Source organism: Theobroma cacao, chromosome 8, assembly GCF_000208745.1.
Source record: "Theobroma cacao cultivar B97-61/B2 chromosome 8, Criollo_cocoa_genome_V2, whole genome shotgun sequence".
Classification (NCBI taxonomy): domain Eukaryota; kingdom Viridiplantae; phylum Streptophyta; class Magnoliopsida; order Malvales; family Malvaceae; genus Theobroma; species Theobroma cacao.
The window spans coordinates 2073090-2098049 of record NC_030857.1 but is presented as its reverse complement, the minus strand read 5'-3'; the positions used below and the strand labels follow the sequence as shown (position 1 = coordinate 2098049).

General features: G+C 35.0%; 2 protein-coding genes and 1 long non-coding RNA gene across 5 annotated transcripts; all 3 read left to right on the top strand.

Moving 5' to 3' along the window:
* Positions 946–5251, top strand: LOC18591578 (receptor protein kinase CLAVATA1). Its single transcript, XM_018126372.1, has 2 exons — positions 946–4149; positions 4644–5251. The coding sequence occupies exons 1-2, from the start codon at positions 1554–1556 to the stop codon at positions 4994–4996; spliced, it is 2949 nt and encodes a 982-aa protein (XP_017981861.1). The 5' UTR covers positions 946–1553; the 3' UTR covers positions 4997–5251.
* Positions 6806–7513, top strand: LOC18591577. The gene is made up of 2 exons (XR_001929034.1): positions 6806–7103; positions 7191–7513. It is a non-coding gene; the product is annotated as an uncharacterized LOC18591577 (long non-coding RNA).
* Positions 17657–24410, top strand: LOC18591575 (kinesin-like protein KIN-6). 3 transcript variants are annotated; one of them, XM_018125404.1, is made up of 22 exons: positions 17657–18261; positions 18359–18558; positions 18659–18782; positions 18873–18967; positions 19081–19216; positions 19520–19585; positions 19799–19861; positions 20016–20066; positions 20254–20336; positions 20440–20554; positions 21059–21104; positions 21236–21390; positions 21481–21687; positions 21832–21921; positions 22055–22144; positions 22444–22518; positions 22644–22715; positions 22816–22915; positions 23129–23196; positions 23326–23426; positions 23541–23616; positions 23879–24410. In XM_018125404.1, the coding sequence occupies exons 1-22, from the start codon at positions 17710–17712 to the stop codon at positions 23981–23983; spliced, it is 2670 nt and encodes an 889-aa protein (XP_017980893.1). In that variant the 5' UTR covers positions 17657–17709; the 3' UTR covers positions 23984–24410. The 3 variants fall into 3 exon arrangements, with proteins under 3 accessions (XP_017980893.1, XP_007017837.2, XP_017980895.1); XM_007017775.2 differs by having other exon boundaries at positions 23296–23426; XM_018125406.1 differs by lacking the exon at positions 21832–21921 and having other exon boundaries at positions 23296–23426.

Genomic DNA, 24960 nt, shown 5'->3' with positions numbered 1-24960 from the left:
GTATCTTTATTCCCTAAAACACTCACTTAATATTCTTCTAACAGAGAATTCTCCACTAACACCCCACTTTTCCTAACAACAGAATATGAATTTATGCTTCTATTATGGTGGGTTGACATCTTGGAAATATAAAGAGAATCAATGCTTGCCTTCCTTGCCACAGTTCGTGCGGCTTCTCATTCATAGTAATCTGTATTTAAGCACTTTGATTCCCAGCATAAAGACAGCCCAAACAACAGAAAGTCACTTTGGCAAATGTTTGCTATATATTCTGTCAAAGTCCACGATCCAAGTCGTTGAATTATAAATATCTTTTTGAAATACTTAATACCAACTAATTCTAAATCATACAGGTAGGTGTAGTAACAAGAAGACCCAATATTCGACTGATGAGAACAAAGGGTTTTGCAGCATTGGCGATCAAACACGTGTATTATTGGAAGCAGAGGGTGCACCATACTTCAGTTGGACCATGAACCATTGGATAAGGAAGAGGGGAATGAAGGAAAAAAAAGCAGGCAAGCAAGACGAGAGGGTTGTGTAAGGCATTTGACTATGGTCCCACGACTGGACGGTCCAGATGGGAGAAAAGAACAAAAAGAGTGGACTTTTTAGCTCACAGCCAAACTCCGGGAGTCAGAGGGGAAAAAAGGTCTTTCTTCGGGAAAGGACAGAGACAGCCTTTAAGCTGGGCCCAGCAATACCCCCAAAGCCCATCCCCAGTGTTCCTGATTTCTCCCAAAAGGACAGGATCCACGTTGATATTTGATGATCCCAAAAGCTGAAAGGGGCATACTGATTTTTACCCAAGTGAAGTGACGTACGGATAAAACGACGCTGGCCTGATGATTTTAGCCAAGGAAACGACACAGATCAAGGCCACTCTGAGCCTCAAACTTGTGTATTTTGGTTGTTTTTCCCACTGATAATAAGAAAAGTGAAAAAAAAAAACTGGGAAGCCTTTGCCCCTGACAGCAACTCAGAAGACAGCTGCATTACACTGGGGGCGTGTCATTCAAACCGCCACATCACGCCGTCAAAAACCATTTATCAGATGAATACTTTCAACATTTCACAGTTCTCTGTAAGACCCACGATGATAGTATGATCAAATCGTTTAACTCTGTAAAAAATTTAACGTTCCTGTCTTCCAATGGGGGACCTCATTGTTGACTCACAGAAGGGCTAACGAGCTTGAGAAAGAGCAAAAATCAACGTTAAGTCGCCGTGTTCTACCATTGTCTGATCTTGGAATGTACGGTGGAACCAGCGGCCATACAAAATTGCAGGGTGTGGGGGTTTCATGAAATCCATACTCTCTTTTTCTTTTTTTTTTGTTTCTTTCTCTCTCTGACTTTTCAGCTTTTGTATTTGTTTATTTTGATATTCAAATTTGATACTTTTATGGACTACGATTCTCTTTACAAGGCACTGCACAACTCTACTTAACGTAGCTTGTGAGGATTGAGCTGCATAGAATTAACGCTATAGGGATATACTCATTTCTTCTCTCTCTGTGAGCAAAGAGAGGAACAGTGGAACAAAACTGAGAGATGAGAAGCGTTTGCAGTCATCTTCTGCTCGATATTTCCCTGATTCTTCTGCTATTCTCTGCCAGCAGCAATGGTTACAGTGATCTTGAAGTTCTGTTGAAGCTCAAGTCTTCCATGATTGGACCGAAAGGTTCGGGACTAGAGGACTGGGAATTCTCCTCGTCTCCCTCTGCGCATTGTCATTTCTCTGGTGTTCAATGCGATGAGGAATTCCATGTTGTTTCTCTGAATGCGTCGTTTGCTCCTCTCTCTGGCACCATACCACCGGAGATAGGGCTTCTGAACAAGCTCGTCAACCTCACTATTGCTGCCGCTAATCTTACAGGGAAGATTCCGGTGGAGATGGGGAATTTGACTTCTCTCAAGTTATTCAACATCTCCAACAATGTTTTCAAAGGCAGTTTCCCTGGAGAAATCCTTACAGGTATGACTGAGCTTGAGATTCTTGATGCTTATAACAATAATTTTACGGGTCTTCTTCCCATTGAGGTCGCGAACCTGACGAATATAAAGCATCTATGTTTGGGAGGCAACTTTTTCACCGGAGAGATACCAGAGAAGTACTCTGACATCCAGAGCTTGGAGTACTTGGGTCTAAACGGCATCGGTTTAACAGGGAAAAGTCCTGCGTTTTTGGCTCGTTTGAAAAACCTGAAAGAAATGTACATTGGATATTTCAACGCCTATGTTGGAGAAATTCCACCTGAGTTCGGAACATTGAGTCAACTCCAAGTTCTCGACATGGCAAGCTGCAACCTAACCGGTGAGATTCCTGTGAGTTTGAGCAATTTGAAGCACTTGCACACATTATTCCTTCAACTGAACCGCCTTACAGGACGTATTCCATCCGAACTCTCTGGTTTAATCAGCTTGAAATCGCTTGATCTTTCAATAAATGAACTAACAGGGGAGATACCAGAGAGTTTCTCTGCCTTGCAGAATATTACACTCATACATTTGTTCAAAAATAATCTCTACGGTCCAATCCCGTCTTTCGTTGGTGATTTTCCTCATCTCGAAGTGCTTCAAGTGTGGGGAAACAACTTCACGCGTGAGTTACCAGAGAATCTTGGCCGTAACGGGAAGCTTTTCAAGCTTGACGTTACTTCGAATCACCTCACTGGATTGATTCCAAGGCATTTGTGTGAGGGAGGGAGGTTGGAGACGTTGATTCTGATGGATAATTTCTTCTTTGGTCCACTCCCTCGAGAACTCGGTAACTGCACGTCTCTTACCAAGATTCGTATCATGAAAAACCTTCTCAATGGAACAATTCCAGCTGGAATTTTCAACTTGCCCTTGCTGAGTATTGTCGAGTTGAACGACAATTTCTTCTCTGGTGAACTCCCAACCCAGATGTCAGGTGCTTCGCTTGGCCAGTTAAAAGTTTCAAACAATTGGATCACTGGTAAAATCCCTCCAGCAATCAGCAATTTGCGTAATTTGCAGGTCTTGTCTCTAGAAATGAACAAATTTTCGGGTGAAATTCCTGAGGAAATCTTCAATATCAAGTTACTTTCAAAGATAAACATCAGTGACAACAGTATTACTGGTGAAATCCCTCCTTCGATTTCTCGGTGTACTTCACTTACTTCAATTGATTTCAGTCAGAACAGTCTCACTGGTGAAATTCCTAAAGGAATTGAAAAGTTGAAAGATTTAAGCATCCTCAATTTTTCAAGAAACCAGCTAACTGGTGAAATCCCTGGTGAAATCCGATACATGATAAGTCTCACAACTCTTGATCTCTCGTATAATAACTTCGTCGGCAGAATCCCCAGTGGTGGCCAATTTTCAGTCTTTAACGACACTTCGTTTACTGGAAACCCCAACCTCTGTCCCCCGCGCCACGTTACTTGTCCAGCTCTGATGAACCAAGCTAAAGGGTCAGGTCATGGCCAGGCAGCGTCTTTCACTGCTTCAAAGCTCATAATCACAATCATCACGTCGATCACTGCTTTGTCATTGATAGTTGTCACGGTTTACAGAATGAGAAAGAGGAGGCTTCAAAAATCACGAGCCTGGAAGCTCACTGCTTTCCAAAGGCTAGATTTCAAAGCTGAGGACGTGCTGGAGTGCTTGAAGGAAGAGAACATTATAGGGAAAGGAGGCGCTGGGATTGTCTACCGCGGTTCCATGCCGGATGGCCTTGACGTGGCGATTAAAAGATTGGTGGGTCGTGGAACTGGAAGGAGTGATCATGGGTTCTCGGCGGAGATTCAAACTCTGGGTCGAATCAGGCACCGGAACATTGTGAGACTGTTGGGTTACGTGTCGAATAAGGACACGAATCTGTTGTTGTACGAGTATATGCCTAACGGGAGCTTGGGAGAGATGTTGCATGGGTCAAAGGGTGCACATTTGCAGTGGGAGAGGCGGTATAGGATTGCCGTGGAGGCTGCCAAGGGACTGTGTTACCTTCACCATGATTGCTCGCCACTGATTATACACAGGGATGTGAAGTCGAATAACATATTGCTTGATGAAGATTATGAATCTCATGTCGCTGATTTCGGGCTGGCTAAGTTCTTGCAGGATGCCGGTGCATCCGAGTGCATGTCCTCCATTGCTGGTTCCTACGGCTACATCGCGCCAGGTTCGTGACCCAGACTTTTTTTTTTTTCTTCCTTATTTGGGTGTCATGATGATAAATTTCATACTCCCATAATTACACATTCAGTAAAAACGTGACTTTGAAGTGTGAATTGACCTATCGTTATTTCGCGTCACATGTTCCTGGTTGAAATTTCGGAACTTGGAATCCTAGAATTCATTGGCGATTGTCGATTACTTGAGGATTAAAAAAGGTCGAAAACAGTGTACCATCTGTTGGAAGTTTGGGCCTTGGGGCCTGGGGACATGGATATATGGGCTAAACTAGCAGGTCCTGCATAGATTATAATCTAGTATAGTTTTGCATGCTAGTGATCATGGGCTTTCTGATAATCGTAGGTAGTGGTACAAATTTTGTTCGGGCCCTCCTGATGCCTGATCAGGCATGCATATTCAAACTTAGTGAGGAAATGTAGTCTAAATTCAAAGGTTTTGGTCTCAATTAAATTCTCTCTGGTTGCTGTGATGTACAAGCAGAGTACGCCTACACGCTGAAGGTCGATGAGAAAAGCGATGTGTACAGTTTCGGTGTAGTGCTGCTGGAGCTGATAGCAGGGAGAAAACCCGTGGGGGAATTCGGAGACGGGGTGGACATAGTGAGGTGGGTCAGGAAGACCACATCGGAACTCCCTCAGCCGTCCGATCCTGCTTCAGTGTTGGCGGTCGTGGACCCCAGACTAAGCGAGTACCCACTGACAGGTGTCATCTATCTGTTCAAGGTAGCTATGCTGTGCGTCGAGGATGAGAGCTCTGCCAGGCCCACCATGAGAGAAGTTGTTCACATGCTCACCAATCCTCCACAGTCTGCTCCAAGCCTCCTCAACTTTTAGAAATGCTCTCCATTGCCAATGCTTTCTGCAGTAAATAAAAAACATAGAAACTGGAATATTTTTCTAACCAAGGGTCTTGGGTATTAGAAAAAGGGTCACCCTAACCTTCCATAATGGAAGAAATTGTGTGTTGTGTTACTCTTATTTTTCTTTTTTTTTTTCAATGTAAAATGCTGCTTTCTGTTTTTGTTTGATAAATTAGCGTGTGGAAGTAATTGAAAAGTTGTATATTTGATGCTATTTGCCTTTTTTTTTTGTCTTCTCCTTTTGCATTTTCATGACTATTTCTACTAACTACTATATATTAATTCACTAGTAAATCTCCAAGGAATGCAAAAAATTGCTTTGTTGCCATATGATTGAACTCAACTTAAATGTCCTTAAGGTTATTCATGTTTATATTATAGAAAACAGTTAAAAAATTAATCATTCCCATTGTTCCCCCATTTTTTTAAAAAAAAAAATCATATTCAATTGATTATACCTTTAATTTTATATATGTGCAATTGATTAGACTTTACACAAACCTATAAGTTAGAAATGATTTTAATTAAATTAAATAGAAACTAATTTCTTATCAATTTATGCACTAGACATTCAATTTGAAATGAATCTAACATATTTTTAGATGGATTCTACCATTTACTCCTACAAACCTAGCACCAAAAGACCTTGAAACAATACCAATTATTTCTTTTTTATGATGTGAATAACCACTTTTCTTATTTGTTGTTAAGAGGTAAACTAGGATAGTTATTTCTCAATTGCATATAACATTTTAGATAGAATGCTCTTAAATAATAATCTAATTTATACTCTTAAATATTAGTTCTAATTGAAGGTGAGCTCCATGAAAATAAGAAGCAGCAAGATGGCCCTTGTGCAGCCTCCTCTTGAGATCTGGTGTTGGATATTGGGCTCTAAACCCATTAGAAACAGAAGACCCAAAAACATCCCATCATAATACTGGCCCTTGACCCATTTTATAATTTGACTCTCAAAATCAAAAGTAAGCATTCGAAATAGTTTAATGGGTTTAATTATGAAATATAACAGTCGAAAAAACTGATTTACACTAAAAAATTTAAAATATAATATTTTAAAAAATTTATGAATTATTTAAAAAATTTTATTTTTTATTAAATCAAATTTTTATATTTTTAGTTTTTATCAAATAAGTTTTAATGTTTAACAATTAATTAACTATTATTAATTAAAATGATACTTATCATTTTTATATCATATGATGTTGACGAAAAAAGAAAAAATCTTTTTTGACCATATCATTATGTAGTATGTAAATATATCATGTTAATACTATATGATATAAAATAACAAATGAATTTTGATTAATAATAGTTGAAGTTTTATTCAATATGGTTGTGAAACACTGCTTGTTATGGATATTTTGTTTGGTATTTCTGTATTCACACTTTGTTCATTACGATGCTTGATTTCATACTTGGTATTTTTTCGTTCAATAGAACTACCAGATGCTGTTAATCTATTAAATCTTTTGTTCTGTAAAGTGTGCCTTACACTTGGATTCCCATACCATTGGTGCTGTTTATTCACCTAACAAAACTTAAAAAAAGAATAAGAAACACTGCTTGTTATTTTTAATGTTCATTATTGCTTTCTTCATTTTTTTGAAACTGATGTAAACAATTTGTACTCAATTCCGTAAGACCTTTTTTTTTTTTTGTCAAAGAATACCTTGAACTGCATAAAAGGATTTCTGTCATTAACAAATAATTCCTGTTACAAATTAAACTTTTCTTTCCACTTGTTGATCATGCATGCCCCTTGTTCGTGCTTTTAGGTCAAAGAGAACAAAGTAGAAAGCATCAAGAAGGACAAGATAGCTACAGAGAATTTGCTGCAAGAAACAAATGAAAAACACTAAGCAGAGCTTGCAGCTCAAAAAGAATTCTATACAAATGCCCTAAATGCAGCGAAGGAGGCAGAAGCACTAGCAGAGGAGTGTGCCAACAATGAAGCCAGAACTGTATTGGAGAGTTGTTTAGGACAGGCTGAAGAACGTGAAGCCATGCTAGTACAGACACTTGACGAATTACGGCAAACCTTAAGCAGAAAGGAGCAACAGGTTTTTTCTTGTTTAAATCAATATTTCAGATTTGATAATGCTAACTGATGAGAAATTTGATGTTATTGTTGTTTTCCGATTATGTAGGCAGTTTTTAGAGAAGACATGCTTTGCAGGAACATAGAAGATCTTCAAAAACGTTATCAAGTGCGCTGAGCTTGTGCTGACTATATAGATATTAAAACCTTTCCTTATACATTTTCTTTCAGAAATTTGTTTCAAGCAGTTCATAGCTTGTTTTCTAGGCAAGTGAGCGTTGTTTTCCAATATTGTTGTTACAGTCTGAGAGGGTTTCGTTTTTTCTTTTCACTTTTTAATACTGAGTGAGCAGGATTAATGTAGCATAGACATCCAAACGGGTTTTCACTTGGAATAATATTTTCTGCTTCAGTATAGTTAATCAATGATATAACCTCTCAGATGTCTCCATACTCTACGCTTTTGTTAACGAATTGCTTAGATTGGCACTGAATTTTGAGAATGGAATTCGAATCGGTAGTCATTCATTGCATCCTCAATGCCAACCCCAACAGATAATCTCCCGTCTTCTTCACAATGCCTCGCCGAGCCCCATTCTCTTCTGGTCCTACACCTCGTGACTGTCAAGCTTTTTTTTTTTAAATTCAAGTCTTTATTTTTTTTTTCATTTTTTAACCGCTTGGTTCCCCCTCGCGTGTCATTCAAACATTTTACTATTACTTTAAAAGCAAAAATCTGATATAGAGTATGCTAAAAAAAATCGAGTAGTAATAAAATTTTGTTCTTTTCTAAGAGATACAGGGATGACTGAATAAACGAAATTGATGGAATTCGATTTAATTTATTTTGTTGTGATTTTAATTGATTTTTTTATGTAAAAGAATTGCAATTAAATCAATAAAAAAATTGATATTTGTGTTAATAAAAATTAAACTAATAATGGAATATTATTAATATGTAAAAAATTGATTAAATTAATTTCGATTATTTTACTTTTAAATGGAATCCATCAAATGTTGACTTTAATAAATCACTCTCAAGTGATAGAAGAGAAATGTAGATGCCACGTGGAGGCCATCCACAAGAATTGCGATTACGGTCGTGGGATGATGTATAACTTAGTTTCAGTTACTCCATTTATTAAAAGCACTGAAGTACACTTAAACCGTCTCAGGGAGAACAATAAAAAGGAAGCCATCATCGAAGGCTCAAAACTGGCCTAGGTTTGACATCGGTAGCTAACGATCGTAGATTTTCCCATCAGGCGGTGTGCAACATGTCTAAGGCAACAAAATCTGACGTGGCAGACACGTAGGACAAAGATTGCCTGTTGATTTTATTTTGTTTTATAAAATAATCCAACTTGGCAATGATAATTATTTTGTTTTCATACCCAGGGTACTGTAGTAGTATAAAATGCACTGTTGATTTGTTAGATTTTATTTTTGCCAAAGAAACACAAAATGCCTCCTGCCCTCCCAAATCTCCTGCCTCAAACCCAACGCTCTTCCTCTCTTTGCTGTTATTTTGAAAACCTTCACCTTCTTCATCACTCTGATCAATGCAAAATTTTATAATGATGAATGCATTTCTGATAGTCCTTAGCAAGGATTATGATACTATTGATTATGTCAGTGCCTCGTTTACGATAACTGGAATGATAAAGGCTCTCTTAAAAACCTGTTTCTTAACAATGACACGTTTTCAAGTCGCTCTGCTTTTCTTATTCAATGCATCCGAGATGATACAAATAGCCATTTCTTCTACAGCTTATAAGATTTTCGTAGTTACTTTGTCTTTTTTTGTTGTTGTGGCTTTATTACAGATTGTAGAGGGATTCTTTTGGTTAGGGAGAGAGGACGTGTTGCAATGAGTGAATCGAGATGCATTAGAGGCAGCAGAGAGGAAGACTAGAGCAGTCCTTCAAGCATAAGTACTTTGGATGGCATGTGGTGAGGGATGAGAAAATGTAGAAGAAGCGGTGGATAACGGCAAATGAGAAAGCCTGAATGGAAAGAATGCTTGGAGTAGTATAAGAAAGCTTTTTAGTAAAATCTCTGTTGGGTTTTTAATGATTTCCCATTACCTTCCAACATTTCAACCTTCAAGGCTCTCATATTTATATTAATTAAGAACACCTTCTTAGAAGTAGTTGGGAGAACACGTTCAATCATTGGAGAATATACTCATCATGGAAGAGCAATTAAAGAACAGTTTATAAAATATTAAGAAAATGGCCATGTGGTTGAGCAGAGGGCATAAGCTTTGGGTAATAGAATAGTGACATTTGATAGTGCGTCACGTGTATTCTTAAGAAATAAAGAAAAATGGATAAAATACATGTACTTCAAGGAAAGGTTAAGAGAAAGTCCTTTTAACTATTTCTATATCTGAGCAACCAAATTAACCTCTCTAGAATATTCCAAATGTGAAGGTAACTTATGAACCCTGCCATTTGTTCAAAGTTACTTTCACTTTCTTGTATAAATAGCTATTACATGCTTGTTCCTCGGTGTTTCTATACTTGTAACGCTCCTTGGGCTTTTCTATGCTTGAAACGCCCCTGCGCTTCTATGTTTGAAACGCCCCTGAGCGCTTCTATGCTTGGAATGTTCCTATGCACTCTTGTGCTTGGAACGCCCCTAGGCACTTCCATGCTTGGAACACCTTTAGACGTTTTTGTACTTGAAATACTCCTAGGCACTTACACGCTTAAAACACCCTAGGCACTTCCAACTTGGAACACCCCAAGCACTTTGACACTCAAAATGCCCTGAGCTCTTTTACGCTTGGAACATCATAATGTAATTTTCTTGTAAACAGTACTTTAAAAATAATAATTAACCAGAATTGGGCATCTACACAAATATACACAGACTAGATATCCTTAATCGAGATTGATTTGATTTTGAACGAAATATTTGGCCTTGTGGAGATCGAAAATACCATCAGAGCTGAGCTTCAGATTGTTACCATTGCAACATGCTGCTAGTGCAGAGCTTCAAGTCGTTACCGATGTTATTCCAACTACAGAGGTTGAAAATGATTCGGATGCTGTCTCTGTCGAAGAGGTGGTTTGAAAACTGTGCAGTTGTAAAAACATTTCAATTTTCTAGATCTGAACAAAAGATAGTAACAAATAATGTGATAGAGCACAAGCTTTTTTTTTTTAAATTTCATTTGTTCATATTATATACTGGTTCACATCAGAGTTACTGGATATGAATGTTTTTTAATACAACCTTAGAGCTACGTCAGAGTTACTAGATATGAATTTTTTTAATAAAACCTTATAATTGGAAATGAATGTTACTGGTTATGAATGTTTTTTAATAGAACCTTAGAGCTGGTACTGTTTAGGTTTCTTATTTCTTGTTCATTTATTTTGTACTATAATTGTGTGAAAATTTTGTTTTTGTAATGGCATACTTCGGTATGACAATTTGTGAGAAAATCCAAGAACAAAAATCTAACAATAAGCTGAATATGTTCAATAATAATCCTTTTTAATACTTATATAATTGTTCTATATGCATCAAGTTTAGAGCTAAAACTTCACATATCCAAATGTTGCCAACGAACTCCATCATGTTCTTTTGGGAGACTTATGATGAAGACATTTCTTCTCTAAGGGAAAGTTCAAGAATCACTACTCTCGGACTCTTGAAGTAGATGAATGTTACTAGAGATACTAGTGACTATCTGTGGTACACAACCAGTTGAGGCACTACATTTTAATACTCTTTGAATTCCTTTAACCAAATTGTTGAATAGCAACTTGACATTCATCAAGAAACCTAATACTTTCTTTAACTATCTGTGAAGTTTGGTACTTGCACTAAAAAAGATTTAAAGGTATTATGACAGAACATTATTAGTATAGATGGACTTACTCATAAAGGTCTGCAAATTTCGTGAAAAGGCTTAATTTGGTCAATACAATTTGCATCAATGTACTTGATGCAATTAACTACCCCCTTTCCCTGCTCTAATGAATTTTCTAGGGATCTTGAGATTGAACTAGACAGAGAAAGGAAGAAACTAGAGATAATCCATGGCCAACAAAATTGTCACATAGAAGCTATCATATGGAAATACTACGAAGAAATCTTTTCCATGTGAATAAGACTTCTTGGTTCAAAATTCCAATCTACTAGTATAAATATTTCTAAATTATGACTGTTGTATAATGCACCACTGAAGTAAACAAAATTGAATGGTGTTGAGAAATTTCTTGTTGATGCCAAGGGGTTTATGCGGTATTCAACAATAGACAAAATTGACTTCAAGGTAAGCTTTTAAGTAGACGCTATCTTTAAGACTTATTTCACCCTTACCACTTGGTATGCAAAGGGGAATAATGCGAATAGTTTTAGGGATACAATGAAACCAACGTGTAACTTCATCTTGCACTTAACGAGAGTAGACCGCTTGATACACTCAAGGGTTTGCGAAGTTGTTTGGCCTTAGAGCCTACTTTTTGCAGCAAGTAGATTATAAGAAATTTGAAAGCTTTTGTAGTTGGTGAGAACTTAAGTGTTCATATAAAACACAACATTTTTCTTTGCTCTTGACTTTTTTGCTCTTGTTTTATCTCTGAATTTTGGTGTGTCAAAATGGTTGGCAACAAGCCCTTTATATAGGCTTTCAAGTGTCTCTTCTTTAAGGACCCAACCTTTTTATAAAGACATTTTTGTCTAAAAAGTATCTCTACATTTTTGTTAGACATAACTTTTGGATAAAGGTATTGTTTCAATAATCATCTTATGAAAAGATAACTATTCATTTCATAAATTATAACTTTTGAGTTATAACTTGAAATAATAACTTTTCACATTTAACTTTTAAGTTATGGTGTCTTTTCAATATGTCTCATAACTTTTGTATATCATTTTTCAAAAGATATAACCATTCGCATGAAAACCTAAGATATAACCATTCGCATGAAAACCTACTTATTATCTAATAGACACATTATGTCACTTTTATGTGACATAACTTTTACGCTAATGATAACTTTTCATCATGTAATATAACTTTTAATTTTGAAAATACATCAAATTTCTCTGAACATGTGAACTCTTTTCCTCTTTCTTTCTTACTTCCTCTGTTCTTTTTTTGGTTGTTCTGTAAATGGTGGGAACATATCTCACTGAGCATTTTAAATTGAGCAGAACAACGATATAGATTGTCTCCAATGTTATGATCCAGCCTTTTGAACCATTGATATGATGGTTGTATTGTTTCTTTTGGTTATTAACATGTCATGTTCAGGATCCCCAAATTCGGCCTTTGGTCCAGGAAGACTCAAAAACTTTGCAGTGGTTGTTTCGGGAGATTCCCTTGTGGGTTAAAAATCCAGATTTTGACCGTGTATGTTATTCTCTGAAATGATTTCTTATTTCTTTTTCCAGGCATTTCCATATGTTTGGTCTCAAGTGTATTAAGTTATGCAACAAGGTTGTAACTGTTTTGTTTCTTCGAAGGTTGACTGGATTAACAAAATCATTAAGAACATGTGGCCTTATCTGGATACGGTACGTGTAACTGCAATGATCTTTGACCTGTTATGGATAGAATATTTGTTTGGCCTTGCTTTTTTGAATTCCTTACTGATTGTTGACACTTCCAAGTTTTCTAGGCAATCTGCAACGCTGCCAAGACTATAGAAAAGCCCATCATCGTTGAGCAAATTCCAAAATACAAAATTCAGTCAGTTGAATTCGAAACATTTACCCTGGGTACCCTACCACCAACTTTTCAAGGTTGACTTCTCTGTCTTGGACACATGCTTCTATACATTCTACAAACATATCCTCAACTGCATACGGCTTGTCAAGCATGTTCTTATAAAACAATCACTTGATCTGAATTCTTTTCTGCATGCAAAGGAGATGACACGGGGACTGTTAAAGCGATTTTCTCCAAGAAAGCGGGGTGGGGGAATGCGAACCTAGCTGAAGTTCTAGCTATTCGAGAGGCATTATTGATCTTTATTGCTTCTGCTTGAGTGTCTTCAGGTGGCGTCATCATAGAATGTGACTCCAAGAACGCCATTACTTGGATTGACAATCCAGATTCCCCACCCTGGTATTTGAGGCAATTGATTCTAAAAATCAAAGCCCTTCGAGGAAAAACTCTTGGCTGGCAGATTACATATATTCCAAGGTCAGGAAATGACAAAGCTGATAATCTGGCCAAGTCGGGTGTGGATAGATCCAATGACTTACTGTGCATTTACCCTTAACTTCTTAACACCATGGTGACAAGAAATGAGAGATCAAGAGGAATTTTGTTCCTTGAACGGTCCCAGGAGAAGTAAGAACAAGAAATAGGCCGTAAGACATGTTTCTTAGCCTTGCTTGTTCTTTTGCAGTGGTTTTTGTGGTTTACTGTTTTGAGTGTGTTGTTTGCCTTGCTCAGATTTATGTTGCTGTTCTAAGAAGGTTACCTGTTGATAATTGTCTTGTTGATTGTTCCAAGTCTGATAGCAGGGTGGTGGACTCTTGTTCTGTGTACAGTATAATAGGTTGCTGTCATGGCTTTTTTTTGTAAGCCATCCTAGGACAGTTTAACTGGAGAGAGGAACACCAGTTGATAATTGTCTGTTTTTGCAAGTAATAGTTCTATATAATGAAATGACCCTCTTTAATCTTAAAAAAAAAAAAAGGAAAGATACTTATTCAAGGTGTTAGATTATTGTGATAATCATGATAGAAACGTTGTCATTTTTAAAATCTCGTTTTCACAGGTGTAGGACTTTAGATTGAAAAGAATGCAGCATGCTAGATGTCTTGGTTTTGCTTTAGACTAGATTTTGGATTTTGATGTATAACCCTCTCATTTGCTATGTGACAAACAACTAATTTTCAGATTGAAATAAAGTTTTGCATAACTGAGATTACTCCAACTTCCATAAAACTTGACTGTCAGGGTCTGTAAGGAAAATGAGTCTGAACAATGGCCATTAGGCTTCAAATTATGTGGTTCTGATGTTGCTTGCTTATATCCTTGCTCAGATGCACGAGTCTGTGTTTTGTTCTTTTTCTTCTCCCTTGTAATTATAGCACAAAATTTTATTGAGTTATACATATTGTTGATTTCATTATATGCCAGGAATGAAGGTCTAGGTCACTGATGAGAAGGAACTTATTATGGAACCAGCAGTTAAATGTAACAACCATCAAGCACTAACTCATAACATCGTTTAACTTAGTTTTCTCCACCGTTAAACTGTCATAATATTTTTCTTTTGATTCAACACCTAAAATTAAGAAATTGTCCCAAATATATCAACCCATATTGTTATTCAATAATTTAACTTTTACCAACCTTTTATCGATATAATATTTCTTTTAATTCAATAATTTTTAATAAACTTAAAAAATATCAATATACAAACTCAAAAACAAGTATAAATTTCAGTATAAAAACCAAGAAATTGATAAGTCACCCAACACGAATTTACCATAAAAATCAACATAAATATTGTACCTATAAAAACCAAGACCCAACAGGTCCGTAATAACTAAAGCTCAAAAAACCTATCAGTAGAATAATTTTTTTTTTCAACCAATTATTATCAAACTTTATGAAAATACAATATATAAAAAATTTAAAACAAATGCAAACTTCAATTTAAAAGCCAAAAATTAATTCCAATTAACCCCATACTATACTATACATATTAACATATAAGTTACAGTTATAAAAACCAGTTTAAACCTTTAATAAATTAAAATAAGGCCCTAAAGAGTCTTGATTAGGTGACAAGTGCTACCCAATCACATTAATAGTATTTAATACTATGTGTTAGACATAGATAAAGCAAACCACGTCTTGCTTGTTTCCTTTTTCGTCTTAAGCCCATTGTTTTTGGTCCTGTATGCTAGCCAGGCACAATTTGAGAATTGAAATTAAACTCGAATAAATTTGGGCTTTCTATAAAGCCCAATTATCATTAGTAATATTAAGTGAAAAGAAACCGTACATGAATTACATGGCATTAGTATTAATTAGCCTGGAAGCTCACTGCTCTCCAAAGGCTCAATTAATTTGATGTATTTAATTTTACTTTTGAATCAAAATTCACCTAATTTTTTCTTGTTTCATCAAAAATAAAACATTTAAAACCCATATAGTCACCAAAATATCTTCACCACAAAAGATATTATACACAAATGTCAACTAATTAAATATTTTCAAAAGCTAAAACAACGATAAAAACCAACAAAAATAAAGTTTAAATAATAAATTATATAGAAATATACACAAAACAAATTTTATTAAAAAACATGTATTAATATATTTTAAGTAGTAACTAATAATAATAGTTTAGATTGATCAAATAAATTAAAATAATCATTCTATGATGAGATTGAACTGAAATATGGGGAAGAAGAAATTTCGATTGGTCAAAAGACCTCTCTAGCTTTTGTATTTTTTAATTTTGTTCAATTTAATCTCTGTATTTAAAATATAAGCAATTTAGGTTCTTAAATTTGAGAATTGCATCAATTTAGTCTCTCATCCTATCAGCATCTAATTTTACCGTTAAAAAATAACATCGGGATTGATGTGTCGCATTTTGATGACGTGGCATGCCACGTGGTGCGTGAGTGATGACGTGGTAATGTCATGTGGCACTATACGATGACATGACATTAGCATGCTGACATGGCAATGCCATATGGTAGATCAAAAAAAAATTCAATAAAAAATTTTACCAATTCAAAAGGATTAAATTGTAAAAAAATATATAGTACATGGACTAAATTGAACACAATTGAGATGTTGAGGGACTAAATTAAAAAAATATTTTAAAAATACAAATCTTTAAATAAATTATTGATACACTTATTAATAAGCTAAATATTTAAGATTTATAATGTTAAAATATATATTTTCTTACTTGATTATTTGATTATAGAATATGTAAATTAATTTATATTTTTTACAAAACTTAAGTTTGAATACTCATTCTATAAAAAGAAATTGAAAAAAATTTCATATCTAAAGTTAAATTTAGATAAATAACTTATATTACATTAAGATAAAATAATATAAAATGACTAAATAAATTTTTATCTTCTATTTATAATAGTATAAAAATTTAAAATTTATTTAACTTAGTTTTTAACTTTAGTTAAACTCAAATTAACAAAATATGTTGATTTAGTTTTTTTTTTCTTTTAAAAAAATGAGAAACAGAGATATAGAGTTAGTGATGATTATAAAAATAATCATTCATTTTGACTTACTTAATTTGAATATGACAAACCTCTAATTACAATCATAGAATATGAGTTTTATTATTTTAATTTTTATTAATTTTTATGTTTTATTTTATTTTATATTTCAAGTTATATTTTTTAAGTTGAAAATTTCTATATTAAAGATTGTATTTATGGTTGATAAAATTCAATATAATTGTAAATATTTGTACCATTTTATTTTATTAATAATTTTTTTGTAGATCCATATTAATAATTTAAATTTAAATTTAACAAAATTTGATTGTGGTATTTGAATTTAAATAAAATCATTTTATAAGAATTTTTACGTAAATTTAAATAGAAGGTAAATTGAGTAAAAGTTGAATACTTGCAAAAGAATGTGTATTTATAAATTGTGAAAGTTGTAACTAAATCAACATATTTTGTTAATTTGAGTAAATTTAAATAAAATGTTAATTGGATAAGTGTTGAATAATTTCAAAAGAATGTGTATTTGTAAATTGTGAAAGTTGTAATTAAATCAATATATTTAGTTATTTTATATTATTTTATTTTAACGTAATGCAAGTTATTCATTTAAATTTGACTTTAGGTATGAAATTTTTCAAATTTTTTTTATTGAAGGAGAATTCAAACTTAATTTTTGTAAAACAGATAAATTAATTTACATATTTTATAATCAAATAATCAAATAAGAAAATATTTATATATTTTTTGATACTATAATTTTTTTACACTTAAATATTTAGCTTATTGATAAACATATAAATAATCTATTTAAAGATTTGTACTTTTCAAATATTTTTTTCAATTTAATCTTTCAACATCTCAATTTTATTCAATTAATTATTGTACTATATATTTTTGTTCAATTTAATCCCTATGACGTAATAGAATTTTTTTTTCAAAATTTGTATGATTTGCTACGTGACAATGCCACGTCAGTATGTCAATGCCATGTCAGCACTATCACAACATCATATAATGTCACATGGTATTACCACGTTATCACTAAGTGTCACGTGGCACAATATGTCATCATCTTAACACAACATCATCGTTAACGTTATTTTTTAATAGTAAAATTGAATGTCGTTAAAAGGAGAGATTAAATTGATATAATTTTTAAAATTAAAAAATTAAATTATTTTAATTTTTAATATAAAGATTAAATTGAATAAAATTAAAAAGTATAGAGACTGAACGGGTTTTGTTTGACCAATTTCCATTTAATCATTTTATTTTGTTTTTGTTCTTTTTGGTAATTACCAATTAATTAATACTTGCCCCTAGCACGTTTGTACATTTGACTTTCCCGAATTCAAAAGCACATTTTCCGCCATTTTTGTTTCGAAACAGAGTGACAGCAGGAAGGAAAAAAAAGAGAAACAATGGAGTCGAAGAGTCCTCCACGGTGTCCATCCAGCGTCACCGTCCGGCGAAACCCTTACCGGAAGGCTAGGGCTACTCCGTTAACCAATCCCCCTCAACTTCCCTCCCACTCCACGTCATCCTCTAAATTACCTCCAATTTCTTCTTTTCCGATTCAAGACATTCTCTCCGAAGAAATTCCCCAAAATGCTCCCCCCACAGTCACCGTTACCGCCGCCTCACAGTCACGGTCCCAAGATTCAATCGCCGAAAACCTCAGAGTCTATTTGAGAATTCGTCCTCTCGTGCCTCTTAAAGGCTCAACCAAAAATGTAGGAGATCAAAATCCAAGCTCGAGGACAAAAAACGTTTGGCCTCAAAATCCATCGAAAAAAGACAGCGTGAGAGAGAAGAAAAATTCAAAGAAGAAAAATAACGAGAGTTGTGTAACGGTGAGCGAGGATTGTCACTCGGTTACATTATCTCCTCCTTTGCCGCTACAAGAATCCAAACGGATAAAATCGGAGGTTTACGAAGGTTTTTCTTACGTATTTTCAGCTGACTCGACTCAGGTATACTATTTTCTTTCTAAAATTATTTTATTTTGATATGATTACTTTCTAATTTTTATTCTATTCTGATACATTTGGTTTCGGAAACTTTTTGTAGAGTGAAGTGTACGAGAAGATGGTGAACCCGTTGGTTGAGGATTTCCTCAGGGGTAAAAGCGGAATGTTGGCGGCATTGGGGTCAACCGGCTCCGGCAAGACTCATACAGTTTTTGGGAGTGCCAGGGAGCCTGGTATGGTTCCTCTAGCTCTCCAACGGATTTTCAAGCCCGCTCCAGCGTGTAGCTCTCAGTCCTCACGGTGATTCAGGACCTCCCAACTTAAAAATGGAAATGTTTATCAATAAATGAAACATTTTACATTGTGTTAACCACTTCTTGTTGGTATAATGTCTTTGCAGGCGATTTTACTTATCGATTTTTGAAATATGTGCTGAGCGAGGCAAAGCTGAGAGGATATGTGATTTAACCTCGGATGGACAGGATTTATCTATGCAGCAATCAGCCATAAAAGGGCTTCAAGAGGTTGGGTTTGTTTTTTTAAAATATATATTCAATATTATTCATGATGGAAATTAATTAATGGATGTGGTGTTTCCTTAATCATGCAAACAGGTTCTTGTTCATGATGTTGCGGGGGCAGAGCAGTTAATAGGTCGTGCTCTTCTGAAACGTTCGACAGCTATGACAAATGCCAACAGCCAGTCAAGGTGAATGACTAATTACACTATCATTTTTAGTATATGATTACTTAACATTATGTAATTTGAATAGATTGAAATGCAACTTTTACTGATATGATTATTGGCTGGCATACTTGCAGCCGTTCACAGTGCATCATCAACATTCGCAGAGGTATTGATAGTTCTGATGCAGAAACTGATGAGCAATCAAATTCTACTGTTTTATCTATTGTTGACCTTGCTGGAGCTGAAAGAGAAAAACGGACTGGGAATCAGGTATTCCGTTTTGTCTGCTTTAAGGTTTGGTTGTAATGTAACTACCTTTTCAGCTAGAAACTTCTTTAAAGAATGAGCTATGTGTGATATAGTAACATGTAGGCACACTGTCAGCACCAGTTCAAAAGTATTTGTGTGTTCATTTTAATTTTTGCATGCAGTTCAAAGGCACAAATTTCAATCATGAGCAGTTGGATTGATATTGGATACTTAACTATTTTGAGGGAGTTGATTTAGTGATACAAAAGGTCAATGTTAATGAAAGTTTCTTGTAAGCTTTTTGAAACAAATATTTTATTGCAGGGAACAAGATTGGCAGAGAGCAATTTTATCAACAACACATCGATGGTTTTTGGTTTATGCCTAAGAGTAAGCGCCTTCAACTTGTTTCCTGGATCTTCAAGGCATTCTCAAGACTCTTTTCGATCGGTGTTTTCTCAATTACATATCTGCTTGATGTTTAGTGCAGTTTATGTTGTTCATTCAATCATTCTTAGCTTACTTTCAAGTTATTTCTCTCTATCTTGCTCTCTCAGCATTTGTGTGACTGGTTCTTTTTCTTTTCTTTACCTCTGTTTTCAGTCCTTGTTGGAGCACCAAAAGAAGCCCAAGAAGGCATTGCAGAAGCACTTTCAAAATTCTTTGGTAATGCTTCCCTTGATGACTTCATGTGTTACAAATATTTGATACAGTCTTCTTTTCCCTTTTAACCTACATCTGTTTGATAGATGACATGATCTTTTTTTGCCTCTGTTTAGTGGTGATAGTTAGTACTTAGTATGACTTTATTTTCACACAGCTGACTAGGTACCTTCGAGATTATTTGGAAGGCAAGAAGAGGATGACATTGGTATGTTGTCTTCATGTCAATAGGTGCTTTGCTCATATTATTAACTATGCTAATTGTTCTTCTAGTACTTCATTTTCCTCTTTGCTTCGTTGTAGTCTTAGTTCTAAGACAGTTTTCAATTTCATTTTATCTTATTCTATTTTCATTAGCTATATAACTGTTGTTGAAAGTTTTATTCTGTTGGCAGATTTTAACAGTAAAACCTGGAGAAGAAGACTATCTTGATGCGTCATACTTGCTAAGACAAGCTTCACCTTTCATGAAAATCAAGTAATATTTCTTTCTGTTTTTTTGTTTTCCTTTTCCCTCAGTTTCACTTGAAATTTAACCTGTACAACTTATAAGATGCAGTATTTACATATCTTTCTTCTAGGTTCACTAACATTGAGGCACAGTCCAATTTTCTCTGCAACAAGAGGCAATTCCAAACAACATTTAGGGCTAAGCAGCCTAAAAGAATAAAACTTGGCAGCCGTGATGCTTCCATGGTACCTTTTTTTCCTCTTTAAGGGTGCCGTTTCTTCCTTTCTGGTGTACTTCTTGCATTAGTCTCTACCCCTCTCCCTCTCTCTTGACTTGTGATCCAGCAAGGAAACCAAGGTGTATTAGCAACTTCTTAAGGCCCTGTGTCCACTATGATTAAGAATTTGTGTAATACAATTTTACATTCCTAACTTTAGTTTCAAGAAAGTCAGCCGTGTGTATTTATGCAAAAGCTGTAAATCATATCCTGTTGTGCCACTCTTTTTTCCTTGACATTTCTAGAGCATTTTCTATTAACTATTCAAAAATTCTATAGATTTAAGTGGTTTGGGGTTGTCCATAGTCCATATTCACTTCGCATAATAGGTTTTCATATCCATTGCATCATGTTATGGAAGTGTGATTTTGGATGAACATCATAAATCAACTCGTTGTTGTTTATTCTGTAGCAGTACTAAACTGTTATTAGCATGCCTTTTATCATTTATCATATTTAAGTTTGTTTTCAGATTGAAGGAAAGATTGCTGGAGATGAAAACCGGCTTCATGATGAAGGTTGTTAAATATGTCTTGCTAATTTCTATCGATCTACAAGTTTCTTCTTTTATTTGCATTACTTAGCTCCTTTATCTACTTTCTCATGCCTCCTCTTCGAATGTTTAATATGTTTGCTTATTGCATCACAGAGGACCTGAGAATCTGCAATGCAAAATTTAAAAACTGTACACCTCTAAACTTGAACTCTGATAACTTAATGAAGAGGGAGAGAAATCATCAGATTATGCAAAATTTTGCCAAAGCTTTATGGAGTGTTTTGAAGCAACATAATGAAAAACTGAAGGTAGTAGTTCTGGGTAGCTTGATGTGTTGATGTTTCCTTTTTCAACATGATTTCATTGATAACTAAATTATAGACTCTGGTCATAATCAGGTGGCAGAAAGTGAAATCCAGATCCTCAAAGAAAACCTTAGAAATGAGAAGACAAGATCTATTGAGATGGAGAAAGAGCTCAACAATTTGAGGTCCTTCTGTACTTGCTCTAAGGAAAATTCGGTGGCATCAACCATTGTTAAAGTAGGTGAAAATTTTGAGTCCACGGTACATTCAGAAGGACACACATTTTGCAGCTTTGATGAGGTATGTACTTAAGTAGGAACTTATCTATATTTGAATATGTTTTACAATATCTATATAAAACTTTTTTCATACTTGCATTAACTTATAATACCCGTGTAACTCAAAGAGAATAATTATATTTGAAAACTTTTCTTTAATGTTTAGACAAAACCAGTTTTGGATTCTTCCAATCGCATCAATTCTGAATGCAGTAGCTGTCTCAGAATATGTGACTCAACTCCAGGAGAGGACCATGTACTTTCGCTGCTTTCTTTTTGTTCATTTAATATCATTCTGGTTTCTCGTGAGTCCACTCCTCTTTGTCATCTATAAAAGAGTATGAGTAGATTATTTACTTATAATACCTACAACTTAATTCTACATTCAGAGGAATGTGAAAGTTCTTTCTCCCAACTGCAATTGCTCACCAGAAAATGGCGACCTTGTTCGAAGACAGCAGCAGGACATGTCTTCTCAGGTATATGGATAACTAGGCATTGCTTTCTATAATCCGACTCTGATGTTATCATTTTCACAGCCCTTTCATCGCCAAAGTTTTGACTCAGAAGGTCAACTTTGTCTTTTTTCTCAAATAGAATTCCTCAGACAGTTTGGTCCTTGCCTCTTGTGAAAATGATAATACTTTGTCATGTGGGATTAAGGTGTATGATCAGAGTGGCTCGTTCTATATATCTTATCATTAAATATCTAATGGAAAAGGTTTTAACCATGTTTTTGTGCTTTATCCATCTAACCTATTTTTGGTTGTATATGAAGATATTAAGTCACAAAACTTCTTCAAACTTGAGTGGGCTTGAATGCATTGATGATAAGCAAGAACCGGAGGCCATGGTAGGGATGACACTCAGGCTTCTTTTTGGTAGATTTTTTGGAGAAATTGCCTTTGATGGAAAGAAAATTTTCCCTTTCATTTCTTTTCTCTTTGATAGGATGGATTTTTTTTACTGGATGGTCAGGTGAGAAGTTCTGAAGCTGACGTTAGTTCTCCAAGCATTTGTGTTTCAAACGAAAATTGTCAGATTTTTCAGGTATGGGTGCCACCAATTTCTGAGATCAGGATGCCAATTATATACATTCCATGCATATTCGCAATGGCTTTGACAAATATATTAATGATGTCTAAATTAGATACATGAGAGCTTTCCTGGGACTGGAAATATTCATGAGGATTCAAGTGAGTCAAATTATGTGGTTGCGGAGCATCTTGATCCTAAATCAGATGTAAAAGGTTTGAATTAGAAACTCAACTTTTATGTTATGGACTACGATTGTGAAACATTTTACATCTTGAAAGGCCCTTGTTACCATTTGTCCTGTGGTTGAAACTATGATTGGCCCATGTTGTGATTGAATTCTGGTTGATGTTTTATTTACTTGTCTTTCAGTCTATTGTTTCACCATTCTATATGATTAATATATTTAAGGCTTTTACATTTGGCAGTCAGCACTTCAGGCAATGACAGCAGTGCATCTGTGGAACCAGGTCAACAGCTTGGTGAGAAAAATGAGGTTGGGGTCTGTTCCATGTTTACTTTATAGATGCATTCTCTGATGTCAAAGTTGGCCATTAGTTCTTTTTTCTATGACAACATATCCTACGCTATTTAGGACTTACTGGATTTGCTGGTATCACCTAAGGAAGTTAAACATACTCAACAGCAAGACCTTACGTATGTGCCTGAGACTGAAATCAGACCTGATACCTCCTGCAACTCTTCAAGGAAGGAAAAGCCAAAAAGGTAAGTAGGGTGGCTTCTCACTGGCGCTAGTACATGTCTTACCTTACGTTATTATTTGGTCATGAATGTGTTTGGAATTGCCATCTGACCCTGGCTTTATATTTGCACAAACAGGAGGCTTTTGCCTGCTTCATCCATTCTAGTGAGGGAAATCAGCACTTTGGACGCTGATGAGTTTGACAAACCAAGGGTTAGTTGACAATTCTCTCTCTTTGCATTATTACTTCTCGCATGCTTTTGTATTGGATTTTCGTTGTGATCTGAAGTGTATTACACCCAAGTATCTTGCTCTTCACAAGAAATATTGTGCTTAATAGTTTACGGTTGGTTCATTGTTCAAAATCAAAAGCCACATGGGTTAGAACTTTGAATAGGAAGAGCAAAGAGTAAAGTAGTAAATTGATACTGTTCATTCTAACGTAGCAGCATATCTCCTTAAATTTTCTTTGCAGGGGGATGGAGTTGGAAATAAGTTGGCTGCTTCTGAAAGGCAAAGAACACAGGGCAGCATTTCTCTCCTACGCTTACTTAAGAGTAATCTTCATTCTCTAGTGTAGCACCTTTCATTGTTTTCTGTAAAGCTTGCTTTTGATGTTTAGATGGGTCAGTTTTAGTTTTGGGGGCCACGAAAGTCCAAAGGGAAAGCAAGAGGAGCTTGCCTTTGATTATTGGGTCTGTGGACTCACTTGGACTGCGTTTTAAGCCATTTACAATGGGCTCAACAGTTCGAGCCAGTGGGTCCAATCTGCAGAACCTTTTTCTTTTTTTTTTAATCCTAATTATAAGTTGACATTTGACCTTACAAAGGGGCACCATGAGATTTGGGGAAACTTTCAAATCCGATGATTAATACGTTCCTGAAAATTACGCCTAGTATGTTGGTCCAGTGGTGAACCAAGGTGGTCCATGAACCCAAAAGGCTGCTGATGTTGCCTTTTTCATTATACTTTAATGTTAATTTAATACAAACCTTTCTTCGTCAAAGTTGCCATCATATGCTACTTTCCTTTTACAAGTTTTTGATTAGAACTTTTGTTTATTAGATTCTAAGCACCCTTTAATGGTCAAGACTCGGACTAATGAGTGGGGGATGTGTGACCGCACCCAAAGGTCTTAATCCACGGTTTTACGTTGATTACCTCAAATCTTTTCGCTCTTATCCTTTCTACCTTCTCTCGTCACCACCCTTTTTAGCAATCTTGTCAACCCCAGCATCATGGTTTTTAGCCACTTTTTTCCATAATATCGGATCAAATGGAAAACTACCACATCTTATCTTGAAAAGATTTTGTAAAGAATTTCAATTTTTTTGGAATGAGTAAAAAAAAAAAGAAAACTTAATATGGTTTACAATTTTGACTAAATTTTATATTTAATTTTTATTATAATTTGTATACATGGAGTTCAAAAATTTTATCAAAATTTAAAAGAATAAAAGTCGATTTATATGAATTATAAAAGAGATGAATATTTCGATAGAGACTAAAAAAAGAGTGAAAGATATAACCTAGTTTGTTATACGAAAAAGAAGAAA